Source organism: Erigeron canadensis, chromosome 4 (genome assembly GCF_010389155.1).
Source record: "Erigeron canadensis isolate Cc75 chromosome 4, C_canadensis_v1, whole genome shotgun sequence".
Classification (NCBI taxonomy): domain Eukaryota; kingdom Viridiplantae; phylum Streptophyta; class Magnoliopsida; order Asterales; family Asteraceae; genus Erigeron; species Erigeron canadensis.
Genome location: NC_057764.1, coordinates 35,520,892 through 35,545,411, shown reverse-complemented (window position 1 = coordinate 35,545,411; position 24,520 = coordinate 35,520,892). Strand labels below are relative to the sequence as shown.

The following is a 24,520-nucleotide window of genomic DNA, read 5'->3' as shown; positions in this document are numbered from 1 at the left end:
GACGGATCAAGTGGTGTTGCACATTGTATCAAAATAAATGGTATTCAATCTTCAACACTGCAATCCTTCTAACTAAATAATTATTAGAAATATTTTCAATCAATAGTACAAACATTCTATAACAACATTGTTTAGTTTTACTTCTGTTATATTAACAGATCTTCCAAACTAATATTGAGGTTTACAGAATCATAACAGGGTGTCTAAATACATGCTTATGGTGGTATACTTCAGGTAAGGATACAATGATGTCCCTTCCACTCCTCCGGATGCCTCTACATCAAAACATGTCTGAAATCCCTTCACGAATCCCGCGTATATGAAAACCATTTCCATGTTGTCTGGATATGGAGTTTCTAAAGACACAACAATTACATTCAACACCACATATAATAATATGATAAGCAATGGCACATACTTTCACATTTTCACCAATAGTATCTATGCTTTGAACCAAACCAGAAGTAGTAACCTTCTTACATTATTTGCCATTTCCTATTATTGGCAAGACCAGAGGTTTTGCTCAATAACTGAAATTATAAGTCAAAAAATATTAAATTACTTACTGGATGCACATTACCTTTGATCTTCTTGAGAAGGTCTTCTTCAGTGACATAAGTCTTCTCAAGCTGCTTCCCGATCTTGCATTCCCAACTCTCAACTAGTTCATTCATGGAGAGGACATTTCCAGGCGGCCTCAGATATAACACCTTATTCAGAGTGCGTGGATCGTCTACTGTACTAATTGTGAATGCAGCCACGTCTCTTTCGTTCATAAAAACACCTATAAATATCAAAAGTTCGCTCTCATTCTTCTAAGGGTCTAAAAGAACAAAATTAGATTTACAATTCCTGATCGAGACAGCCTGACCAGTGCTTTAGGAAGTACCTTACAAACAAGAACTTATGAGTTGGTTTTTGGTAGAGGTGGCAAAATAGGTACCGTGGGATTTTGGTTCTATCCAACTTTGTAAAACTTCAATTAGCATTATACTACATAAGTACATATGATTACTAAGACTAGAGTACCATTATGATGATAACATTATTTAATGAGTAAGGCAATATAATTTGTATATTTTGAGAGAGTTTCAATCCAATTAACCTGCTTACCTTTTAGCTAATTTTGTTTTTTACCCTCTCGCGCCATTAGAGATTAAGCTTAAAACTAATCAGCCCATTCAAAGTAAATGATTCAATATCCTCACCTCTACTTTTCAGGCAAAAAAGAAGGGCGTGACACGGATTTCCAACAAACATACCTTTGACAGTTCCATCCCCAAATATGGTTACTTTATCCCTTGGAGGGACCTTCAAGCCTGGCTGAACTAGAGAAGGAAGCAAGTAACTCATGAAAAAGTTGCAAGAAATGTAGGTGTGTGGAATGCCCTCGACTTCTACAAGGCGTCTAATTTCGGATTTCCTTGAATAAAAGCCTTGATCCATATTGGATATATGCATTCTATCGGGATCAGATCCAAATTCTGAAGGAATGAATCTCTACAATGATCATGAATTTCAGTAAATGAGTTATAATTGCTTACACAACTCACAATAGATGAATTTAGTGTGAATCAATTAAGGGTTCAAGCCTAATTCAAGATAATTGGTGTAAATAAAAGGTGTAAAAGAATGTGAGTTTATGTCTTTCAGGAAAGAAAAAAAAAAGAGCTTTAGTTTCATTTTGCAATTGGAAATTGTCATTGTCCAAACTTGAAATATGTAAACATTTAAAAGTAGGTTAATTTATTCACAAAGAAATGTAACTTGCTTGAAACATAAATTTGCAAAAGTGAGTTGTTTTATTCAACTGAACACAGAAGACCTCTTGTTAGAGCATGTTGAAAACTTAAATAACATAGACAAGAAAAGTATATCATAACCAAACGAAAAATTAAAATGTAATGAAGAAGTTGTGAGTTACAATATGACCTCAATGCATCCAACTTTCTTGATGGCGGAAATGAGAGGCTTTTGATCAAGGACTTGTTTCGAATTTACTGTACATATCACGACATTTACTTGCTTAAGTGCTTCGACAAGACTCTTTTCGTCATGCAATGAGCCCTACAATTCAAATATGAACTGATTATCCTCATATGCACAATTCCTTTATTATAAACCAGCATTTCATGCTTTTTTTATGGAAAAAAAAAACTCACAATATCTGCACGACAAGGCTAAGGTGAGCTAACTTAATCCTTAAATGCTAATGAGGGTATTTAGATATAGATTATGAAACTCTTTATCTTAAAGCATATGGTACGGTAAGGGTCTCACACTCCCCCCACACTGCCACACAACATCTCATATCACCCCTCTTACTCAAAACAAAACACATTTAATTGATAATATGGTCAGGCACCCATCTCGCCAAAACTTGAGACTCACTTATCACAAGCACGTCTCACACACCTTCCATGTGACCATCTTTGCACACATCGCTCATGCAGCCTCCAATATTTAAGGGAAGTAATAACGCTCACATTTCTCATCGCTAATGATATCATTAGCAACGACAACTGTTTTAGAAATGTAATCAATAAATAATATATATGCATGAAGATTAAGTTTAAAACCCGTAGAGCTAACCAGACATACCATTTTGGAATTGGACGTTTCCCAACGCCCCAAAGGGTCGACTTTGCATTTGTTGTCCCCGGAATTATATTAGGTTTACAATAGGCATCACCTAATCCGATTCAAGCTTTAATCTGAAAATTCGTTACACAAATGACTAATGACATCTACTTAACCTATATCCACTATCATATGATATATTAGCATTTTAGTACATTCAACCATCAGCAATAATGTGGTCCGCTTAGGAAACTTAGCTGGCGTTTTGTTCACAAAATTTGATAGAATCTGATGGAAACCAAATTGAATTCCATTCTTTAGTGTGTTTGGTTGTTAAAATACGAAGGAATCTCATTCTGTTGGAATATAAACATTTCCTTAATTTTTACTCCAATAATGAAGCAAAAATAAAACTTGACACAAGCATAAATGGTCACATAACTATATATAGATACAATTAACTTGTAACAAAAAATATAAAAACGGAAAAGAGCTAGCTAGCTTGCCTGAAGAATAACGGCGCCGGAATCAGAAAGAAGCTGAATCTTTTGAGACTTGTGGGGATCAGAGAAACAAGAAGATCTGACAAGACAAAATGTAGGATGAGATGCATGGAGACTTGCTTTGGCTACTTCAAAGCCTAAATTACTCGTTACTCCTATTATTAATATACTACTGCTAGTGCTACTCCATTTTTTATTTTTTGCTATCGTTAATTCTTCCATTTTTATTTAATGTATAAGGAGAATTGTTGGTGGCAGCACCGCCGTTATTCTGAGTAACGGCGAGTGTGTACGGTGGATATTATTCTAGGAATTGATAAAGTAATCTGGAAATGAAAACACATCACAATGTATTAAACTGCACATGTCTATTGAATGTTTTTTAAGCACACGTGTAATTTATGAAATGGCCGGTTTGTTTCACTTTTTATTTTTTTACTCGTAAAAGATTTACAAGCAAATTTTTTCTTTTGCAAAAGCACTTAATTCTAAAAATTTGTTTTTAGTGAGCTGACTTAATTTTTCATACTTTAATCTTTTTATTTATATGTTAAAAATTAGAAGAAAAAATTGTCTATAGAATTATTGAAAATTTTGAATTGCCTCCGGTTGTTTTCATAGGCTTGGAAAGACACATTATATTATTGAGTTATGATATATATATATATATATATATACTAGGATTTTTTTACCCGCACAATGTGCGACTGCTTTAAAAGGTGCTCAATAAAGTGATATTTGAGTTAAACTTGCTTAAAAAACATTTAATGAAATGCTTAATATGTGAACAAATGTGTTAATGGAATGGATCAATAATAATCGTAAAAAAACATATGGACAAACAATCTATTTAGTTTCACTTAACTAAGTTAGCAATAACGTATTCATTATCCAATCATTAAACTAATTGTTATATACACTTGTTTTGAACTAATTCTTCGTCTACCATCATAATATTTTTCTCTCATCACAATGAAAAATTGTATTGTTAAAAAACAAAAGAAAAAAGAGATTATATTAACCATTATCATAAAATTCAAAAAAAGATAAAAGAATTAAACCAAAAATTGTACATAATTTCCATAGTGATATGAACGAAAGAATTAACATAACTCTTTCAGAAAGTTATGATATTATACAAAGCTCTTAACTCATATAAGATGAATATAATTTAGTGGTGATAAAAAAGCTTATAAACTTTAAATATTGCCACTAATGATTAATGCGATGAGAGTTCCAACTAACCAACAGCTTGAGCAAACTTTCATATAATCACCATAAAAAAAACGAAAGGAACCTCATATAAATGTTGAATAAAAAAGATAATGAAATATCATTAGGTATATCTGTGATTTTTTAACCTAAAGAAAAAATATCATTTTATCTAATGAGAAGATCTTAGATTCTTACAATATATATATATTTATTTATTTTAACATATATACGTTCATTTGTTTTCTAAATATATAGTTTATTTAAAGAAAAATATGGAATTGACACATAGGATAAAATCTTATGTAGCAATTTTTCAAATTAGTTTTAGATTGCAAGAGGGCTTTAAAATGCTTGGTTAACTATTGTTTTATAAGAGTTATATATATATATATGGTCAAAATTAATGTCTAGAGACTTATAATTAATTCATCTAATTCCTTTCTTTTATTTTTCGCATTTAACTTTAAGGTTGTAATATTTGTATCACATTTTTTTTTATAAATCTACCAAAATATACTGTAAGTTATACATATCATACGACTGTTTAATGCACAGTAGTAATAAAAATAGCAAAATTGATGGTACAAATATCATTGTCCTTAATTTTAACACTGTCATGTTTATAAATCACACGTGCTCTTATAAAATGACCAAAATTTTATTTTATATTTTGAATGATAAATAAATTTTTATTCTTAAGCTATCGTAAACTATGGTAAGCTACTTCATTTTAAGAATTAAATCTTGATCTTTACTTCAATAAGTGAATCTTTAATAAATGGGCTAACGTACATTGACAAAACATGACGAAAATCATCTTATATTTTAAGCACAGAGTTTGACCATTTTTTTATAGTTTTAATTAAAAAGTACAAAGATAGTTTTTAGTTAACATTAGTATAATACATTAATAATATATAAAAATATTGTACAAGTTCTTACAAATAGCATCATTATCAAAAGCAAAATTCAGGACACATGACCCATGTAAAATTTAAGCTATCAAACATGAGTTGATTCTAATCGGCATGAGGCATGTGTTTCTTAAAACGTGTTGGTGTAGGTCTAAGCCAACTTCTGCCCCCAATTATGGTCTTGTTCATAAAAGGTGCACTCTCATCGTGTGATAGCTCATGAGACCATTTAACCCGATTAGATCTGTTGGCTCCTGGACCATAACATTTGTATTCGCCATAGTACACAGTCCTACAAAACCAAAAAAAAGATAAATTTTGATCACATTGTTATAATTATGAAATGAAATGTGATATTATGAATAAAGAGAAGTATATATTAGCACCTTTCGTATTTTGATTCATCCCAATCACGCCACCCCTCTGGTGATACTGCATTTGACATGTACGTATTTGCAAATATGACACGAGAGAATGGACCCCATGGCCTACCAAGAACAGTGCCGTTATCTAAGCCTGTTATTTTACAACCCAAAAAGATGAAGCCTGTATTCTCTGATGGTGAGTTGCGGTGTTGAGCTGTTATTATTCCCAAGTTTTTAGCAAGTGAATTTAACTGACAATTCTGCAACAAGATTTTGAGTATACTAGCTATGAGATAAAATATATGATCGGTGATCAATCATTAGTGTCTAAGCAAAACAATTCAACAGATCTACGTACATTTCAAGCTAAACATTTGATAGCAACACTTAACTATGTCAATTTTCATGTGAATTCAAATAGGATGAATAGTCACGACTAAAAGATGCAGAGCAAAAAACTATAATGAGTGAAATTGTACCATGAATAATAAACATAATTTTTCCTTGTAAGGACGTGATCAATGAATAGCAATCATAACTTTGGTGGTAACTTTTGATGTTTAATACTAGCCTCGTCTAGCATTGAATGTTCATAAAATTAGATAAAACAAGGTTATCACGTTAAAAAACATATATAATAATAACTATGTTCCTTAAAATATATGGAAAATGATGTGTATACCATCAAGTTTATCGCGTGAAGGAATGATTAAAATGTGAGTTGCAGGCTGCAGCACCATCGGTACCAACTTAAACATAAATAAGAAAAATACTAAATGCAAGTTAGTACATAACAAAATTTATATTTTTTATATAAAAAGTTCACTCTATTAACTTTATGATAGGCATACGACTATTTTAAGCATATTCATTTAACAAAACCCATATAAATTTATATTTGAGCCCATTACTATTTGGTTGGTAGTGTATTTTAGGTAGATAATGCGGACCTGTTCATCAAGTGATTAGCTATGTTATGTCAAATACGTAGTGATTATTCATTATACTTAAATAACCTCTTGGACAAGGCTTATGATTGGTAGAATCACATTTTAATTCCAAGCTTTTATTATTTAAATTTAAATTATTTAATGTTTTGTATTTTTTTTTTCCAAACATTCAGTCGGTATACGCTATCAGAAAAATCTCATCGTATAATGGTGAAGCATTGCACGTACTCTAGACAACAAAATGTTGATCATGGGCTGTTATAAATATTCGGAGGAAAAAACCCCAAGTCTTATCATCCTAAGGATCGAACTCAAGACTTTGGGTAAAATTTGAGATGTCTCTAACCAATTGGACTAGTTATGATTAGCAAATATTTTGTATTTTGAAATCAAAGTATCAAACTATAAAACAAAAATTAATAGATCGCGAACAAGAGCAGTAACTTACTTCAAAGAGAGATGCAGCATTTCCACAAATGAAATCCGTGGCGCCTTCGATATAACAATTGTTGTAATAATGCCTCCCATAATCATCAAGCAATGTGTCTTGATATGAAAGAATTCGACACCCATAAAATGCAGCCCGATCTGCGGATACTCTCAAAGCAATACCTTTCCCACTTGTCCCAAAAGTATTCTACAAATTAATGTTTCACAAAAATTCATTCATCATTATACATTTAAACATAGTAGTATTCACAATTAACATCCGAAAATTTTAAAAGTTTTGCACATAGAATGTATTTTGCTATGAAAACTTACTTGAATAGTGAGATGTCTTGCAACAAAATCAGAAGCCATTACAGATAGCGTTGGAGACTCGAATATCTCTCCACTGTCGTTCCATGTTATGGTGGTATTCAAGCCCTCCGTACCACTCAACGTTATAAAAGGTTTATCAGCCGGAATAACAATCTTTTCTCTAATCAAACCAAAACAATAATTAAATCAAACTAAATGAAATGATAAGTATTAACATAAAATTTGTCATGGCAACACCAACCAAACGGTTGTAACAAGATTCAATTTAATGTAGCACAACATTTTTAATATATCATAAAATAAAATACATTAAATTATATAAGAACACAACTTATTAAAAAATTGAGAACGTATATGCTACACAAAAAGATGTATTATTTAGAGGATCGACGAGTATCCAAAACTATATATTAGTATCGGCAATGCCAAAAATAAAATAGACATGTGATACCAAAATTAAGGACAACATATATATATATATATATATATATGTATCCGTATGTCTATGTGTCAACAAATATATAATATGTAGTACTCAAAATAAAATAGAGATGAACCTGTATATTCCTGGTTTAATCGAAATGTACATTTGTTGAGAATTATTAGAAGCAACCGAGTTAATTGCTTCTTGTATCCTTTTGTAATCACCTTTTCCGGTTTGATCGACAACTATCAAAAATGCTTCCATAGTCGAAGAAGAAAAAGAAACCACCCTTGACGATAACAGCAAACCGAAACAAACAACAATTTTATAAAACAAAAACCAAACAAATTTTTTTCTGTACGTGACGGCCATGATGGATAAGCCAAAATTTTGATATAACAGTACTACTAGATTTTAAAAGAATTTATTTAAGAAAAGAATGTGTTAAAGGAAACAAGAATCCATTAAATTTTTGTGGGAGTTACAAATTGGTTTCACTGAAATTGATGAAATGTGATGTATGTAATGGAATAAAATAAAATAAATTACTTGGGTGGAATTTTACTAAAATAAATTATTAAGAAATTAGTGAAGAATAAATGATTTGGTTAAAAATCTATTCAAATCAAAGAAAAGAAATAAAATGAACAGGCGATATGTGGGAGAGTGGGGTGAAAAGAATACGGAACGTGTAATGCTTTTTATAATATTTGTTTTCTTATTTTTTTTAATTATTTTTTCCGAGTCACTTTTGCTGTGCCAATTTTTTCGTGTTTTTTTTTTTCTTCTTCATTTTAATGAAACACGTCCAGTAATAAAAAGAACGATAACTAAAAAATCTACTATACTTAAACGAATTCGCTCATAAATTACTTCAAACAAGTATACATAAATTGTCAAATGCAATATCTTATCTACATCCATACCATATATTTAGCAAACTCTTATCTAATCATACATCTACATCCATTCTAGATATTTAGCAAACTCTTATCTAATCATACGGTAGAAAATTAAATCAGTTTATTAAAAAATTGGCTTACCAATAGCTTAATTGTGGGTTAATAACTCAGCGGCAAAGGAAAGTTCTTCCAATGAATGCTTGGATCTAAAAAGGTCTGAATTCATGAAAGCTTGGTTAAACATCTATGTTTTATTTTGTTTTAATTTTTAAATTAACTATACTTTAATTAATTATGGTATAAAGTATAGTTAACTCATCGTCTAATCTTTTCTCGAGTAAAAAAAAATTGTTTTTTTCCCTATCATTTCAGTTTTCAAAATACTTAAATTACCTTTTGATTTTTAGTTTTTCTATACTCACACACTAGGTGTACTCAATATACTTCTAAATTATATTTCAACCTATCTATCGATAATACTCATTTCCTTTATTTAAATAACTCAATCTAATTAATCTATAATAACATTAATGAAATTATTTACAACATAAATTTCTCAACTTTAAAATAACTAAAATACCTACCACACCGCTACCGACACCCGTCGCTGTCACTACCACTATCACCCGCCACAACCCTTAACGTAGCTGTTGCTGCCACCCGCCAAAGCTGCTACCCCTCTACTTTATTTTTATAAATACGAAAAGGAAATTGAATATAAACAAAGATATCATGGAAAGAAAAAAAATATATAATCAATCTGTAATTTGTATGAATATCAAAACTAATAAAAATTTAATAAAATATGATAATCTATTACTCCGTTAAAAAATGATGTGGCAGGAAAAATACATTGCTATGGACGCTGTAGCATTGGATATGCTTTAACACAAGAGATGTGAATCAACAATTTAATTATTTAAAGGCCAAGATTTGTTTTTCAAAATTTCAAACTTAAGAGACTTGACTAATATGAGATGTTTCTACGTGAAAATAGACTTTGCTTAATATGATACGAGTAATAGCATAAAATATTGAAGTTTTCTAGAACATATTCTTTATTGATTTAGACGTATATTAAATTAGTGAGTATCTTGTGAATATTAATATTATTATTTGGAAGACGAAACTTATGTATCCACGACTACCCGTGATATATGCGTTTATAGTTTTATATATCTTTCCGGCCAATCAAAATTTGGATTCATATTATATATGTGAAGACATTTTGAAATCGATTTCGTTACCACATTGTTTATACCTTCAAACTAGTTTTAATACGCGTACGATATACGATAGCTATATAAATTGTATTATAAAGAAATTCAAATATACCATACACAAGATTAGTTAGTATGAAATAAATTGTGGTTAAAATAAACCGATGATCGAAGCTAAATTATAATAAACAATAATGATAAATATAATATATGTTTAGTTAGTATTTTGAATTTACCTTAAATTTTTAGAATCACATCAAAATCGAAACTTGTAAGCATAGTGGATGACGACAATTCGAAAAATAGCCTTTTAATTTCGGATCGTAAACTCAAAATTTTGAAGTCTTCATGTTAATAACTTTTTATAAGTAATATAAGTAATAGGGGTTGAAGAATTGAGGGGAAAAAAAGACAATTTATTAATGAGAAAACGATTAATCAAATAAGGTTATGCTTTTGTATTAATAAGCCAAGAGTTTAAGTTTAGTTTTAAGTCTAATAAAGAAGTTAATTTAATAAAATTAATAAATTAAAAGAACACGTGTCGATCAAGGATTACGCCACGTGTCGTTTGAAGGATATCTCAATCTTATTTTAGTTTATTGGTTGATAAAGATGGGAGGTTCCCTGCCTAGCGCAGTGGTTTCCTCATCTCCGAAGTCCTCCCATGAAGGGATTCAACCTCGGTTCAAATCCTGAAAGGGGCAAAGGTTTACTTTAATTAAACGTCGTGCCTTCCTGTAGCGGTTTAATTAAGGTTTTCCTCCCCGTTGGTTCCCTGACTTCGTAGATCAATCGCTGCCCGTATAGATGTAACGGCTAATCATCTCATGACACGAACATTAAAAAATAAAAAATAAAAAGATAGGGATGGGGATCTTATCGTATAGTTGGTGAAAGGTGTCATTTAACGCTGTGTACTATTGACACTAATATAACTAATGCTAGTTTATTAAGACTTTTTTGATGTGACATATTAAATAATACAAGTAAACATATATTTTTACGTTTGTTGAATTGTTTTATAATAGAGGGTCCGCTGAGAACAGTCTTAAGATAAAAATGGTGAGAACACTTAAAAAAACATCATTTTGATGCATTAAAAGTCCATAAAACTAACATGATGGATAACTAATTATCATTATTTAAGTGTTTAACAACACATTGATCCGTCAAAATCGAAAAAATCACGTTTTTTGGTGGATGCATCATTTTGAAGAATATGCATCCAAGATGGATGCAAAAAAAAACATGCATTTTTTTTATTTTGACAAGCCAATGTGTTGTTAAACACTTAAATAATAATAATTAGTTATGCATCAAAATGATGTTTTTTAAGTGTTTTCACCGTTCTTATTTTAAGACTGTTCTTATTTGATTGTTCCCTTATAATATATATCGTAAGGATATATTATTTTGTTATATTCACGTCCATCTTTATGTGTTCAAACTATTTAATATCGTACATGTTTCAACTGTATCAGAGACTTAATGTACAAATTTATAAAAAAATTTATTTGTATCATTAAGAAATTTTGCTTTGTGAATTAATGTTTACTTTATATTTTTCTAATTAGTTTTCACATTGACCTTTAAGAATTTCAATCGTTATAAATGTATTGTTAATATACCCGAATTTAAAATAACCACAATGAAGCGTGGTTATTTTTTTAGATGCAAATCAATGTTACTGAGTCCGCTTGACTGAATAGCCGATTAAAAGTTATTTAACTTATTTTAGTATTCGTAAGTCGTCACAAATAGAATATTTATTCTTTTAGACTAATCCACAAGTCAAATTTGTTTCGATATGCAACAACTTTTTAAAAAGTGAATTTCGCTTGAAACTTCGTGTCTTTCTGACTACCTTTTAATAGCATAAAATTATATCAAAAATATGTATTTATTTATATTGTATAACTTGTAAAAATTCAATTTAATGTTTCAGCCAATTTGTTGCTACACTCGCCCGAATACATTTTCGCGAATCAACACGTCAACACAACCTTTCGTCTTCTTTTTCATCCTCATTCCTAAGACGAGGCTGGACTGAATCATATATTTATTGTATATGAGATTAATATCTCTACGTATTATTGTGTTGTGACAGAGAATCCGTGATAACTGGAAAGTAGTAAAAAGGTTTGGACGCATATTCAATATGACGAATATTCAACAGGTATGAGAAAGATACAAAAAAAAATAATAGCCAGATTAGTCACATTGGTCAATACTACCATTATATATTTTAGTAATAGTAATTAATTAAATAATGAACGTATAATTATTCATTTATGTTTCTTTTCCTTTCCATTGTACAGTATTTCTTTGCACCTTCCTTCCTACACAGTACACACGTTTCCACCGAATTATTAGTGGCGGGCGGCCGTCTCTGTTTTGGCATATTTTTCTTCTCATATAAAACACATCCATATATTCAGCAACAACATCCTTCTATCTATCTCTAGTCTCTAATAATTGTTCATTCATTCATTGTTGATAATTAATTAAATACCATAATTTAATTACAGTATAATAATAATAGTTGTATAAATCAGCAAATCGAAACAGTAAAGGAGGTGCAGCAAAATGAGTATGAGAATGCAAACTCTGAGCGAAGAAGTAGAATACAACTGGACAACTGATCGGAAGCCCGCCGCCCGTGATATAATTATTGCTGTAGATCATGGTCCTAAATCCAAACATGCTTTTGACTGGGCCCTTGTTCATTTCTGTCGGGCTGGAGATACTATTCATCTTGTCCACTCTGTTTCTAGTATGTTCTCTTCTTTTTTTTTTTTTTTTAAAAAGTTGTGTTTATGTATATTTATGTATGTATATATACAGGTTGGATTGATTTATGATCTGATGAAGTTTGTTTTTTGGTGTGTGAGTAGGTTTGAAGAATACTATCGTGTATAATGTAACACAAACGTTGATGGAAAAGCTATCTCTTGAGGCTTTGAAGGTTGCTATGGTGAGTTTTTTTTTTTTTTTTAATTGCTAAATTTGTGTGTGTTTATTAATATATTTTTGCTTAGATGATTAAGATTTAAGTATGTGTTATGTATTTAATTTGATTTTGATAATATTCATACAAAAGCATGTGCCAATAATACTGAGTAAAAGATTTCTAAATTGTAGAAAAACCAAAATAGTGAACACACGACAGACAACTATGTATAATTTTATGTGGTTTTAGGGGGGGGGGGGGGGGGGGGGGGGGGAGTTTAACAATATAAGAAATTTAGTTCTAAAAGTTTAAAATTGAATGTCAAAATCTATAAATTTTCAAGTAGGTAGTGAGCAAAATGTTTCCCGGGGAAGAGAGGGATTTTCCGGAAATAAACGAGGTTCATCTGAAACTGAAGTTGGATATATGAGAAGGCGACACTGCTGACTCCAAATTTGTTGTTTAGAATAAGTGGTAATGTAAGAAAAGGGTGACGTATCATTTTTTGTGTTGGGAAAATGGGTGTTGTCCAAATCTATTTTTTTGGATTGGAAACTTTCTGCTGTTACTTAATGATGGGTTTTGCTTTATATATATAATTATAATTATTATAATATATTAGTGTAGATATGATGCTTTTAGAAAAGATAAAAAAATAATACATATACGACACTATCTTAAAAAGTGTTCAAATTGAAGTTTTAAGCTAACCTTTAGTTTCATTTTAGAGATACAAAACTCTTTTTTACTTCTGGAAGTGGAAAATGAAAGCAACACATTTTCAATCTTTTCATTATTTTTCTAAAAATAAAAAAACGCGTTTAGTGTATTTAGGAAATCATATGCGAAAATCAAAGAATTTTATGTAACTAAATGCACCTGAGAAGCAAACTAGGTCACTTATTTGTGAGAATAAACTCAAATGAATCATAGTAACAAAATTAGCAAATTAGATTGTTTGTCAATATTATTTGAATCCTCACAGGCTCACATGATTCAGAGTCATTTGATACATACATACATACTATAATGCTAGTTAGTGAACTGAGTGTGTATCTAGTTGACTCAACGACCAACTGATAACCATTGTCTCATTAGCAATATATACTATTTCAACCTAGAGAGGAGTGTAACTAACTGATGTCAGTTATTGAAGAACTATAAGGCTAACATATAGGAGGATATTCGTATTAGTCAAAATGAGGTACCAAAACATGTGAGAAAATGATATTCAGCTATTGTCACTAGGAGTACTACTGCTGATTGCCAAAGTATTTTAAAGTTGTCAAAAAGCTTGTATGACCTTGGGACTTGCATTTAACATATTGGCTTGTTTTTGGTAACCATCGTTTCTTGAGGTTTCGCCAACCCAGTCTACCAGAATACATATGAACTTTTGGTGTCGAAGCATGTCACTTTCTTTTAAAGAAGTTGGTCTTCTTTTTTATTAGGCCTATAATGCAATTATGTCACTTGCATTATATGTTCACCCAAAAAAGTTTGTCACGGGAGATCTAATTGGTTGTGAGGAAGCCAAAATTAGATTTGGAATCAAAGGGTAGCGAAGTTACCGGTTGTGGCTGTCGGAGAGGCGGAACAAGGGACAATTGGGATGGCGGAGAAATCGAAGGTGTATGGTGGTAGTTCTTGATAGTTGTGTTTGTTTGTGAAATTGGTAGATGGGTTTTGTTGTTTTGCAGATCCAGTGATTTGGAATGAAACCATTGTTCAGATTTTGGTAACTTCGTATCCAATGAAGTTTCCGACGCCGGCAACGGTGGTTTTGAAATGGAAGTGGCTATATGCTGATATGGTACAAGGGAATATAAAGAAGTGGCTAAATTGAACTCTTTTTTTTTTTGTTGGGGCCTCAGAAAAGGTTTCATTGACAAGTTGAGGGACTTTTCAAGTAATTAGCCCTTAAAAATAAGGATAAAACCGGCTAACTACTGTACACGTCAGCAAAAAGTGGTCACGGTCCTACTATAGTAATTTTAGCCGTTTTCATTCCGTCAAATAGAACCTTTTTTTGTTGGAGCCCTACAAAAGGTTTGAGTGACAAGTTGAGGGACTTCTCAAGTAATTAGCTCTTTTTTGTTATTAGGATTCAAACTTGGAACCTCTAGGTATTTTCACCCTTACACACTAAGCTTTTACCACTAGGTGACCACCGTTTATATATATGTTTGTGTGTGCATTAAAGAACTTTGTTCCTTCACGTAACGTGTTCAGGCTGTGGTGGCTCCAGACCATGATCATTAATTTGTGCGTGTCTTGTTATCCCTAATACTTGTACTATTCTTGAGTTATGCTTCCAATCATATTAAAGCAGCCTTTATCTGATTAGCTTTCTACCGATCCCTGATTGGTTAACCCAAAGAGCAAGTATGTTTAGTTCTCTCTCATATGGCTGGTTGGTTGAAGAAAAAGACACAGGGCTTACAAATTTTTGTATAGTGTCGATGACTGATGTAGAATGGCTATTACCTAGATCTTAGAGAGCTAATAGGTTTCTGTCTTTCCTCTTCTTTTGCTGGTGGAGTGTAGAAATTAAGGTAAGAGCCTGCCATGTTTGTGCATATTGATAGATGACTTGGTACAATGTGACGTCCCCTGCTCTATATGATATATATGTTGTTAGTTATATCTATACAACGAATTGCCCCATATGTCAAGTAATTACTTCAAGATGAAAACTTCAAATGAAGCAGTCAACAATTATTGGTGGATTGATTATCATTGAGAAATTAGTACGTAAACTTAAAGTAAAACCATATGTGGCTGCTTATAACGATGATGGTCACAAAACCAGTTTTTTGATGTCTTCATGGAAAAAAGTTTTGGGTTACTATAATTGCACTATAACTTAAAAGTCTGGCCAAGTTGGGGTCTTTATGATTATAGATTTTTATGTATATTTTATCTATGCATATATATTAGTCTTTTAAGTTCAAACAACTCTTCGCCTTTTGAGTTGTGGGTGGGAAACGGGAGGTAGTAATGGGGAATATCTATTCATGGACCACCTATTAATAACCTTTTGAGATCCATGAAAATGTCTTCTTCAAAGCTTTTGGTTTTGCTTCCAAACTTAATAATTTTGGTTGCTACAGAGGTCTGTTTACTCAAACTAACGCTTAGTGTTCATAGCTCTATAACGGCCTACAATCACTTAAATAATTGAATGTTCATTGATCTTTGTTATTTTTTTCACTCGTAAGACTATGTCATAGTAGTTATAATGGGCATGATTCATGTGATGGTTCCAGCTTTGAGCACACTCTGCTTTCTCATTTTACTTTTTAAATACACATTGTAAGATTTATATAATGCTGAATGCAATATGGCAAAAATAATACGTTGATCATACTTACTGTGAAAAATGATAAGTTTCTCTTTATACGTTGTAAGCTTGGCTTAAGGTACTGCAGAGCTCTACGATTCTTTTATCAGATTTACGTGTCAAAATAGTGTAACATTCTAAGTTATAATCAATAGTTGATCTTGACATAGTTAAGATATATACTATGGAACCTTCTAATATGTTAACAATTTGTAGAATTGTAATGAAATAAATTTATTTACTCAATACTTGAAAACAGGTAAAAGTAGAGACTCGGATAGTGGAAGGAGATGCAGGAAAAGCAATATGCAAGGAAGCAGATAAAGTGAAGCCTGTAGCAGTCGTCATGGGTACAAGAGGCCGGAGCCTAATGCAAAGGTATACTTTCTCATTACCTTACTCTACATATCTTTTTCCTCTCACAGTATGGTTCTTTAACTTAGCCAGCACTTCTTTTTATTTCGTGTGCTCAGTGTATTAAAAGGAAGTGTTAGTGAGTATGTCTACCACAACTGCAAAGCAGCACCTGTCATTATTGTTCCAGGGATAGGTATGAAATCTTTTTTTTTTCCCGTTTAATCTGTTTCTTCTGTTAGTGAAGTGTAGTACAAATTGAGTTCTCATTTTAGTTATTATTGAAGCAGTAGAAGCTGGGGAAGAATCAGTGGTTTCTTCGGACGACTGACTTTATTTGGAGTTGCATCTCTGCCAAAAAAAATGTTCGGATTTAGTTGATTGTAGCGATGGGTCAGATGTTGATTTTGCTTGTTTTTGTTCAAATTGATTGTTTTCCTTCTACATTTGTACATTATGTGGTGTATTCTTATTATTCTTATATTTGTATGCTATATTATAATGGTAATGCTTGATTTAATACTGGAAAAACCCTGTTATTCTCCATGTAGCCTTATTTTACAAAGCATATTGCACTCCCTCCATTCCAAAAATACGCAACATATTTCTTTTTAGCCTCACTAATAGTATACCCTGCTACTAAGCATTTTAAATTTGGCAACACTGATATGAACCTTCAAGTTCTTTTATTCCCTTAGTATTCAGAAATACCTCATGTATATAACTAGTGATGATTAGACGTTTATCATATTAATCCGATGCTACTCATGTACACCACCTGAAAATCTGAAATCTGTGATACATGTCAGAATTTAGGTTTTATAAGCTTCTTACTTCTTTAGTAAGTTCATTGAACACCACAAGTGATGGGACACCCCCTTTACCAAGAATCGAGTATCTTTCTCGTATACGTCAGAACATCTCACTGCTACCTGATTAATTATAAAAATGCACTATATATATTATCATCTTGCATTTCCACTATACTCCGTAAATTAAAGTTGATTACGAGTCAAAACACCCAGATCAATAACATAATAAGTCAGGAATGCCTTGCTGAAATATTTGTCAGTAGTTGCTGCTAAAGCTGAATGAGACATGCTAATGAAACACAGGATCAAAATGGTAAAAGAAATGGTCCTAAAAGTATCACTTGAGAGGTTGACTGATATCCACATTTTGGCTAGAGAATCTTCTAATGTTATTTCTATATGAAATTATTTCTTGCAACTGCATTATATGAAGTGGAGAAATTGAATGGTTTCAAGAAGGAATAAACCTGTTCCTGTTGAAGTGGGCCTAAGGAGAAAAAGTAATATCGTATATCGCCATCGGATGAGGGAAACAAAATCAAGAAGATCTTGCTGTGGATGAGGCCGGATTCACCCGTCAATTTTACATATGGCCAGAAAACGAAAGAAAGCTGCTGGTCTTTGACGCCCTAAGACCATTTATATGCAGCGAAACTCATAGGCATTTTTCATGGTCCCCCTTGTCTTTTGATATATTTAAGTATAATTAATAAGGATAGTGATCTTTTATCTTAGGATCGTGGCTGCACGCGCTAGTCACTACCCACATTAGGACTTAAGAGTAGTAGCTCTTAGTGTTGATCGAGTTTCAAACTAACTACATTTGATATAATCATGGTTTGATAATTATGGGATAACTAATTATCTGAAAGTTTTAGATTGGCTGAATAAGGGAATGAAGGGTTACACTTGTGGCCCTTTCAAGAATGAGATCTCTCATCATTCATTTCACGGTATGTCTTTTTCGGTCCCAAAAGTGAACCTATACAACTCACTGGCTGGTTTCTGTCTGTTTAATTTTGAGTTGTCGCTTGCTAGGGGCACTTAGGTTCCCTGAGTTCTTTGATGCTATGGAATATGGATGAGAGGTTGTAGGTAGCTGTATTCATGGGTCAGATTCGGATCATATTGGCTAATGTTTGATCTAAACCATGGCCCGTTTAAGTGAATTATGAGAAACCTGGTTCAGATGTATAATATTCAATGGGGTTTCTGTTAATTGGCCTTACACAAGTGCGCTTGTCGTCTGTTTTTTGAATTCAATGAATATAGTTACTTTGTAATCCCACTAACCAAATCGACCCTTTATCCAATTATGGGTTACTTTGTAGATATTGTGGCTTTTCACAATAATATCTTGCAGTCTTCACTGCTGAATTATTTTTATGTTCATGCAAGTTGCAGTTTGTAGGCCAATTGTGATATTGGACCACCATATTAAGAATGGTTATGATCATGGTTGAAGTCAATTTATAAATTATGTCATATTCTTGGTCCCTGCGTTTGTTGATATACTAAATCTTAAATAACCTTATCTGTATCATACATTCTGCAAACATAAGGTGGAAATCGTGTTTGTAATATGCATTCTATATTCTAATTATTATTCCTACAATGCCAGTATTCATACTTGCATATATGATATATATATACTTTGGCAAATGAGTAAAGAATAAGGATCAATAACATTCCGGTCTAATTTATGCCACAAAAATTCCTTCAACTGATCACATCTCCATCTTCAGATTACTTCCTTCATTTGAACCTGATAAATAAACATGTAAATACCATTAGGTTATATTTTTGCACCGTATATAACGGTTAGCAAAAAAAATGTTTATGACTAGCTCTCTGAAAGTAGTCTCTCTATCCTTGAGTAGAAGTATATTTGTCTACTCCCTACCTCCCCATGCCCTGACCATGGCCAGATTGGGTATTGTTGTTGTTTTGACGAGAACCCCATTATGTATTGACCCTTTATGACAATGCTAGAAGTACATTTTCCACAAGTTATGATGCGTTTTGATGGGGGGTTTGGGTAGAGGTATGGGTTTGGGTTTCATATTGTGTTGTTTGGTTAGCATGAGAATGGGTTTCATACGTCCAAACGTATTCACTAACCAAACGCCTTCTTAGCTTACTGTTTTTTCTTTTATGAATCAAAATGGGCAATTTATGGTTATCTAAAGCCTAGCGGACCCAATGTTTGTAATCATTTTTGGTGGAAGACAGGGATAAAGAAAGATACCTACTATGCAACTTTCTTGGTTATTGAGCTTGGACCCCATTTATTGTTATAGAAAATCATTCTAACTTTTGTGGGTCTCTCAATGGTCACTATCTTGCAAGTATAATGTTTCATTTGGCATAATTTTCTCTATGACTTTTAAAGACTTTTAGTTCACTACAATTTACCTGTGAATTGATGGGATTGAAATGGTATCAATGTTCCTTGTTCAAATTCCATTTTGTACAGATTCTGTAAATCAGCATCCCAGTGTGCAGTTGGCTGTATTTGCTGTTACAAAAAAGGTTTTGATCATTGGTAAGAAATTATGACTTTATGGGATATAATGGACTAATCCAAAACGGTAACGTTGGCCCGCTTTTGTAATTGTACTTTGTGTCTTTATGGTTTTATCATATGGTTCTGCGTTGTTATTCGGGTGAAGATTTATATGCGCAAAGTACAAATATTTGACTTGTTTATATCAGTCAAAGAGTTAGTTGAAAGAATGAAGTGAAAGGATCAGAAGAAATTACATTGAAACAAGATGAATCCATAAATGTTTCGGGCATAGATATTGGCGCACTAATATTTCTTCTTAATGCCATTTCTGCAGAATGAACTCCCACGTCTAGTCCAGGATACGACATGACTTGATCCAATGTGTTTAACTGAAAATATGCAGAATTGGCCCTTTCCAAAGAACACCCAAGTGCTGGAAATTCGCTTGTTGTGGATTGAAACATCTAATGATATTAAAAACAAAAGTTTTGTTAATATACTACTAACTTTAAATTTTCGGAAATCACGTTCTAGAGGTGACAAAATGGGCAGGGTGGACATGTTGGGTAACGGGTCAAAACAAAGACTCTTTGGTATTGTCAAAAATTTTAAGCTACTAATAAATAGTTGGGGTGTGTACAAAAGTTTAATTGTTTCACAAGACACTTGACATAACCTACCATATTGAAAATGAACTTTGAAAGAATCTTGATTCTTGTAACAATCTGACCTTTTTTAACAAATTGAGGAACTTCAATTTCTGCGCTAAGTACAGTCCTTCAGCATACATAAAAAAACTTGTATTTCTCATATCAAAAGTTCACCCCTGAACTTAATGATGAAAATACAACTAGTTTATGCACGTTAATGACATAAGGTTGTCAGCAACAAAATGTGAAAATCCTAAATTCTATTAAGCTATTACTTTTACTGGTTTGACCCTTTGGTGATAAAAAACATAACCCGAATCTCATTCACAAGTATGCTGGTCATAAATGTCACCTCCGTTCTGCTAAAATCATGAATTTTTCTTACCTCTTTCAAGAATACACTATCGATGTTGAAATCTAGCTCCGGATTGACACTAGCAAGTTTCATGGATAGGAACTGTTGGAGATCAAGTTATACAAATTATATCAGGAGCTTATTCATTAACTTCTCCTTATATGGTCGCCTTTTCTAAATTACAGATATAAGTTCCAAAAATATAAGACGTCATATATCTTACCTCTACTTGTTTTTGAAGGGATTGAACATAGTTAATAATTTCATCAAGCATTCCAGCTTTCCCTGTGATCTTGTTGCACCCTGGTACCAAATCTTGCAAGTACTTCATTCTTTCACTTATTTTCTCCCTTCTTACCTATATATGTATTGTCATAATCAGATTTTAGTCATAAACATCTTGATGACGAAATAATAATTAAGAGGCTGTTCTGTTCGGAATTGCATAATTTTTTATTTTAAAAGTAATTATTTAAAAAAGTGCATTTAAACTTAGCACCAAAGATGTTACTAAAAAGTGCTTATTTTAGTATTAAGTAAACAATTAAGCTGCCAAAAAGTTTTCATTATACAAAACACAATCTACTTAAGTTATAATCGGTTGAGTTGACATACTCGTTCTGCTAGACTATGGCTATCGGTTGCTTGACCACGACGTGCACGGACATGAATATAATCCGGTTTTTGAACCTCGGTAACCTTGGATTTATCCTTAGATGAAGTGTTTGTAGAAGCTTCTTTGGTGTCATTGTTACTATTTTGATGTGTGATTTTGGAATCCCCTTCTTCAGCACTACACCCTTTTATCTTTTTTTCCTTTTCAGTAGTAACTACCTGAAAGTGTCACACATCAAAGTTGTTAAATTAGTGAAAAATAAACTATAAATGTACTTTTCAAAAAAAAACAACCTAACATTAAAACAGAAAGACAATAGAAAAAGACTAGACCTGTAGGCTTTGACCCTTAGTATCTGATTTTCTCTTCTTAGGTGACACTGAAACAGATGCAGTAGTAGCTGAAGCTGAAGCTGAATTGCCACGTGGAAATGTTTGATCCACTACTCCTAATGGTGTCACATTTACAACATTGTTTTGATTCATATACCCAATATTATTATTATTATAACCCAATTGATGATGATCATCATATGCAACACCATCAAACCCGGCCCAACCCTCGTCCAATATCCCTGGGTCGGGCTTCACGATATCTATAATATTAGATATCGTGAACATGTTTTGCATATGATGATCATTCCCATTATAAAAACATTGCTGTTGTTGTTGTTGCCATTTCATCCTTGCTTGTTGTCTTTCAAGCAAACTCGGGTCGTTTCCAATAACGTTTTGCAACTCGGGCTTGTGTTCGGTATTCATTCTGAATCAAAGAATTTAGACTAGTTGTAGTGTTGTGAAAAATGTGAATGTCGAAAACTGTATGTAATGTGTGTGTGGGGGTGTACGTAAAATGTAATGAAATGATTAGGTAAAGTTTGTAGTAGTAGTACTATATTTTACATGCCAAACTCACGTCCTCTCAAAAAAAACCAATATGCTTTTGCTTCTCTTTTTTGATGTAAAAAAAGAGCTTTTTTTGTACGTCAAAGTGGTGTTTATCTTTTTTTTGAAAATGTAAGGATAAGTAAAGGGAGTGGGGGTGGGTGGGTATCAATATATACTAGTGAGGAAAAGTTGCCGGAAAGTGACACCTGCCGGAGTGCTGACAACAAGTGGCCGGAATAAATTTATATAAATAAAAAAGAGGATATATGTGAGAGAAAACTAAACTATAGCCCACTACAAGGAGAGCCCATGGGCAATGGGCCCGCTCATGACATGACTGCCACGTGGGTATGTCCTGCCCAACATCCAAGTTTCCTTTTTTAAAAATTTCTTTTCTTTTTCTTCTTCTAATTATAAAGTTTGGATGAATCTAGCAATGGTTAAAATAGATAAAGATATTTGTTCAAACCTCGACCTATTTTTGGATAAACATTTTTCTATGTTAATTATCAACGGTTATATTTTCATTATCTTATCTATTTGTACATATGAACTTTCATTAACCATATAACAATTCTCATGCATTAATAAGGTCGGTCCTTATAAGGCTTCTAGCCCGCGTCAGACGCGCGTCCGACACAGCGAAAGACCAAGACCCTAGTAGCACTACGTGTGTCTAGCACCGCGTCCGACTGTGGCTTCCAAATTTAGACGCAAGAAAGTGGAGGTGAGGGGCCCAATTTAGTGTTATAGTGTTATATTTAGTGTTAAAATAATAGATAAATATTGTTAGAAGTGGGGGTTATAAGGAAGGGTGTTCTTGGTGTGTCTAGAAAAGATAAATAATGTTAGACGCGGGTTAGAAGAGGGTTCTAATAAATAGAGGCCTAAATAATGCCACAACTCATGGATACATACATATATTCTTATGTATCAAAAGATTACATCGTGGCTGAATACATACATATACGAATATACGATAGAATTTTCAACACTCAAATGATTGCTTTTTTATTGTAAGAATTTTAGATCTTATATCTTAAAATTCTTATATTCAATGATACCATAGTCCATATGTATATGGTACATATATACATAATTTAAAGGAGGCAAACAACTCTATATGTTTGTCATGCCCTTTATAGTTTTAAGTAAATGGCTAGTTAACTCATATATAAGTGTAAGGGGATAACTTATATGATGTTAATATCTTATTTTATATATAAATAAAACAAGATTTTGATTATATCATTATGTTTAAGGAAAATTTTACGTAAGATATTTAAAGTTTTTTTTATCAATTAACTTTTTTATATAGATGTATTTATGACATTAAATCAAATTTTCATTTTTAATCCATCATTAAGAAGTTTCTCGAAAAATATCAAACTTAATGTAAAATAACATATTTTTAAAGATCTAATATCAATTTTTAAGAATAACATCTCATTATTTTTATTTTCATTCTCCTTTTAACTTGATCATTATCATTTTTTGCAATTTAAATTTGATTTCAAAAAACACGTGTTACGTACTTAATTTAGTTTTGTTTTCTTAATTATATATGTTTTGTGTTTATTAGTATGAGTTCAATAATGATAGTTAGACATTCGTATTATGGTGTAGTAAAAGAAGTACAAGTAAGATGTATAATTACTATCTATTTGATCAACACATTTACGTTTATGTCCTACGTAAAAACATTTTAGTCTGAGTGTTAGTCACCTATTTTAGAATTTTCAATTGTGGCATAATAACGATTCTACGGTTCTTTATTTTTATTGTCAACTTTTATAAAGATGTAAGTAGTATTGTATTTTTGTATATATATTTTGTATGCTCATTACCTAAATATCTATGATATGCCCGGGTATTAACTGGGATGATGAGCTAGTTATCTAGTTAAATGATATTCTCCTCACAAACCATAAAATTTAAGGAGAATAACATCATATAACATTTTCCTTAAGTGTAATAAAAAAAATAGTTGGGATTGTAAAATAATGGTATTGGGGATGCTTATCAGGTCAAAGTGGATATAAGAGCCCACTAGTTTATGATGACACAAATGGTACCAGCTAGCTTAATGTTCAATGAATATGCATCTAATGAATATTGGTTGTGTTCTTTCTTTTTATAAAAAAAAAAATAAAGGTTTGTATATACAACATTCTTCATTTTGACATCACTTGAAGTTTTTTTTTTT

The 24,520-nt window shown here is 32.0% G+C and overlaps 4 protein-coding genes across 6 annotated transcripts; 1 reads left to right on the top strand and 3 right to left on the bottom strand.

Moving 5' to 3' along the window:
- Window positions 1-63: 63 nt before the first annotated feature.
- Window positions 64-3,430, bottom strand: LOC122594957 (probable pinoresinol-lariciresinol reductase 3). Of its 2 annotated transcripts, none has more exons than XM_043767240.1 (5): window positions 3,087-3,424; window positions 1,933-2,067; window positions 1,263-1,500; window positions 581-784; window positions 64-356 (listed from the first exon to the last, which is right to left on the bottom strand). In XM_043767240.1, the coding sequence occupies exons 1-5, from the start codon at window positions 3,303-3,305 to the stop codon at window positions 190-192; spliced, it is 963 nt and encodes a 320-aa protein (XP_043623175.1). In that variant the 5' UTR covers window positions 3,306-3,424; the 3' UTR covers window positions 64-189. The 2 variants fall into 2 exon arrangements, with proteins under 2 accessions (XP_043623175.1, XP_043623176.1); XM_043767241.1 differs by lacking the exon at window positions 64-356 and adding an exon at window positions 399-495 and having other exon boundaries at window positions 3,087-3,430.
- A 1,749-nt stretch (window positions 3,431-5,179) lies between these two features.
- On the bottom strand, window positions 5,180-8,085 carry LOC122597489 (putative pectinesterase 11). Its single transcript, XM_043770078.1, has 5 exons — window positions 7,847-8,085; window positions 7,290-7,449; window positions 6,976-7,164; window positions 5,599-5,837; window positions 5,180-5,504 (listed from the first exon to the last, which is right to left on the bottom strand). The coding sequence occupies exons 1-5, from the start codon at window positions 8,083-8,085 to the stop codon at window positions 5,318-5,320; spliced, it is 1,014 nt and encodes a 337-aa protein (XP_043626013.1). The 3' UTR covers window positions 5,180-5,317.
- A 4,073-nt stretch (window positions 8,086-12,158) lies between these two features.
- On the top strand, window positions 12,159-17,010 carry LOC122595963. 2 transcript variants are annotated; one of them, XM_043768449.1, is made up of 5 exons: window positions 12,159-12,611; window positions 12,733-12,812; window positions 16,391-16,509; window positions 16,605-16,681; window positions 16,761-17,010. In XM_043768449.1, exons 1-5 carry the CDS (start codon window positions 12,425-12,427, stop codon window positions 16,814-16,816), a joined length of 519 nt encoding a protein of 172 aa, XP_043624384.1. In that variant the 5' UTR covers window positions 12,159-12,424; the 3' UTR covers window positions 16,817-17,010. The 2 variants fall into 2 exon arrangements, with proteins under 2 accessions (XP_043624384.1, XP_043624385.1); XM_043768450.1 differs by having other exon boundaries at window positions 12,169-12,611; window positions 16,776-17,010.
- A 1,799-nt stretch (window positions 17,011-18,809) lies between these two features.
- LOC122595548 (transcription factor bHLH63-like) lies at window positions 18,810-22,433 on the bottom strand. Its single transcript, XM_043767928.1, has 7 exons — window positions 21,760-22,433; window positions 21,427-21,645; window positions 21,035-21,169; window positions 20,842-20,913; window positions 20,061-20,270; window positions 19,713-19,815; window positions 18,810-19,062 (listed from the first exon to the last, which is right to left on the bottom strand). The coding sequence occupies exons 1-7, from the start codon at window positions 22,186-22,188 to the stop codon at window positions 19,025-19,027; spliced, it is 1,206 nt and encodes a 401-aa protein (XP_043623863.1). The 5' UTR covers window positions 22,189-22,433; the 3' UTR covers window positions 18,810-19,024.
- Window positions 22,434-24,520: the final 2,087 nt, after the last annotated feature.

What these genes read in the sequence shown, in the direction of transcription:
- LOC122594957 (XM_043767240.1), bottom strand. Translation starts at nt 3,305, where the DNA reads ATGGAAGAATTAACGATAGCAAAAAATAAAAAATGGAGTAGCACTAGC. An exon ending in CCGGCGCCGTTATTCTTCAG is followed by an intron (nt 2,068 to 3,086) that starts GCAAGCTAGCTA and finishes TTTGAATTGTAG; the next exon opens with GGCTCATTGCATGACGAAAA. An exon ending in CCTTCTCAAGAAGATCAAAG is followed by an intron (nt 357 to 580) that starts GTAATGTGCATC and finishes TTGTGTCTTTAG; the next exon opens with AAACTCCATATCCAGACAAC.
- LOC122597489 (XM_043770078.1), bottom strand. Translation starts at nt 8,085, where the DNA reads ATGGCCGTCACGTACAGAAAAAAATTTGTTTGGTTTTTGTTTTATAAA. An exon ending in CAAGACATCTCACTATTCAA is followed by an intron (nt 7,165 to 7,289) that starts GTAAGTTTTCAT and finishes ATTAATTTGTAG; the next exon opens with AATACTTTTGGGACAAGTGG. An exon ending in GATGAATCAAAATACGAAAG is followed by an intron (nt 5,505 to 5,598) that starts GTGCTAATATAT and finishes TTGGTTTTGTAG; the next exon opens with GACTGTGTACTATGGCGAAT.
- LOC122595963 (XM_043768449.1), top strand. Translation starts at nt 12,425, where the DNA reads ATGAGTATGAGAATGCAAACTCTGAGCGAAGAAGTAGAATACAACTGG. An exon ending in TCTTGTCCACTCTGTTTCTA is followed by an intron (nt 12,612 to 12,732) that starts GTATGTTCTCTT and finishes GTGTGTGAGTAG; the next exon opens with GTTTGAAGAATACTATCGTG. An exon ending in AGGCTTTGAAGGTTGCTATG is followed by an intron (nt 12,813 to 16,390) that starts GTGAGTTTTTTT and finishes ACTTGAAAACAG; the next exon opens with GTAAAAGTAGAGACTCGGAT.
- LOC122595548 (XM_043767928.1), bottom strand. Translation starts at nt 22,188, where the DNA reads ATGAATACCGAACACAAGCCCGAGTTGCAAAACGTTATTGGAAACGAC. An exon ending in GCCATAGTCTAGCAGAACGA is followed by an intron (nt 21,170 to 21,426) that starts GTATGTCAACTC and finishes ATACATATATAG; the next exon opens with GTAAGAAGGGAGAAAATAAG. An exon ending in TCAATCCCATCAATTCACAG is followed by an intron (nt 19,063 to 19,712) that starts GTAAATTGTAGT and finishes TTTATTTATCAG; the next exon opens with GTTCAAATGAAGGAAGTAAT.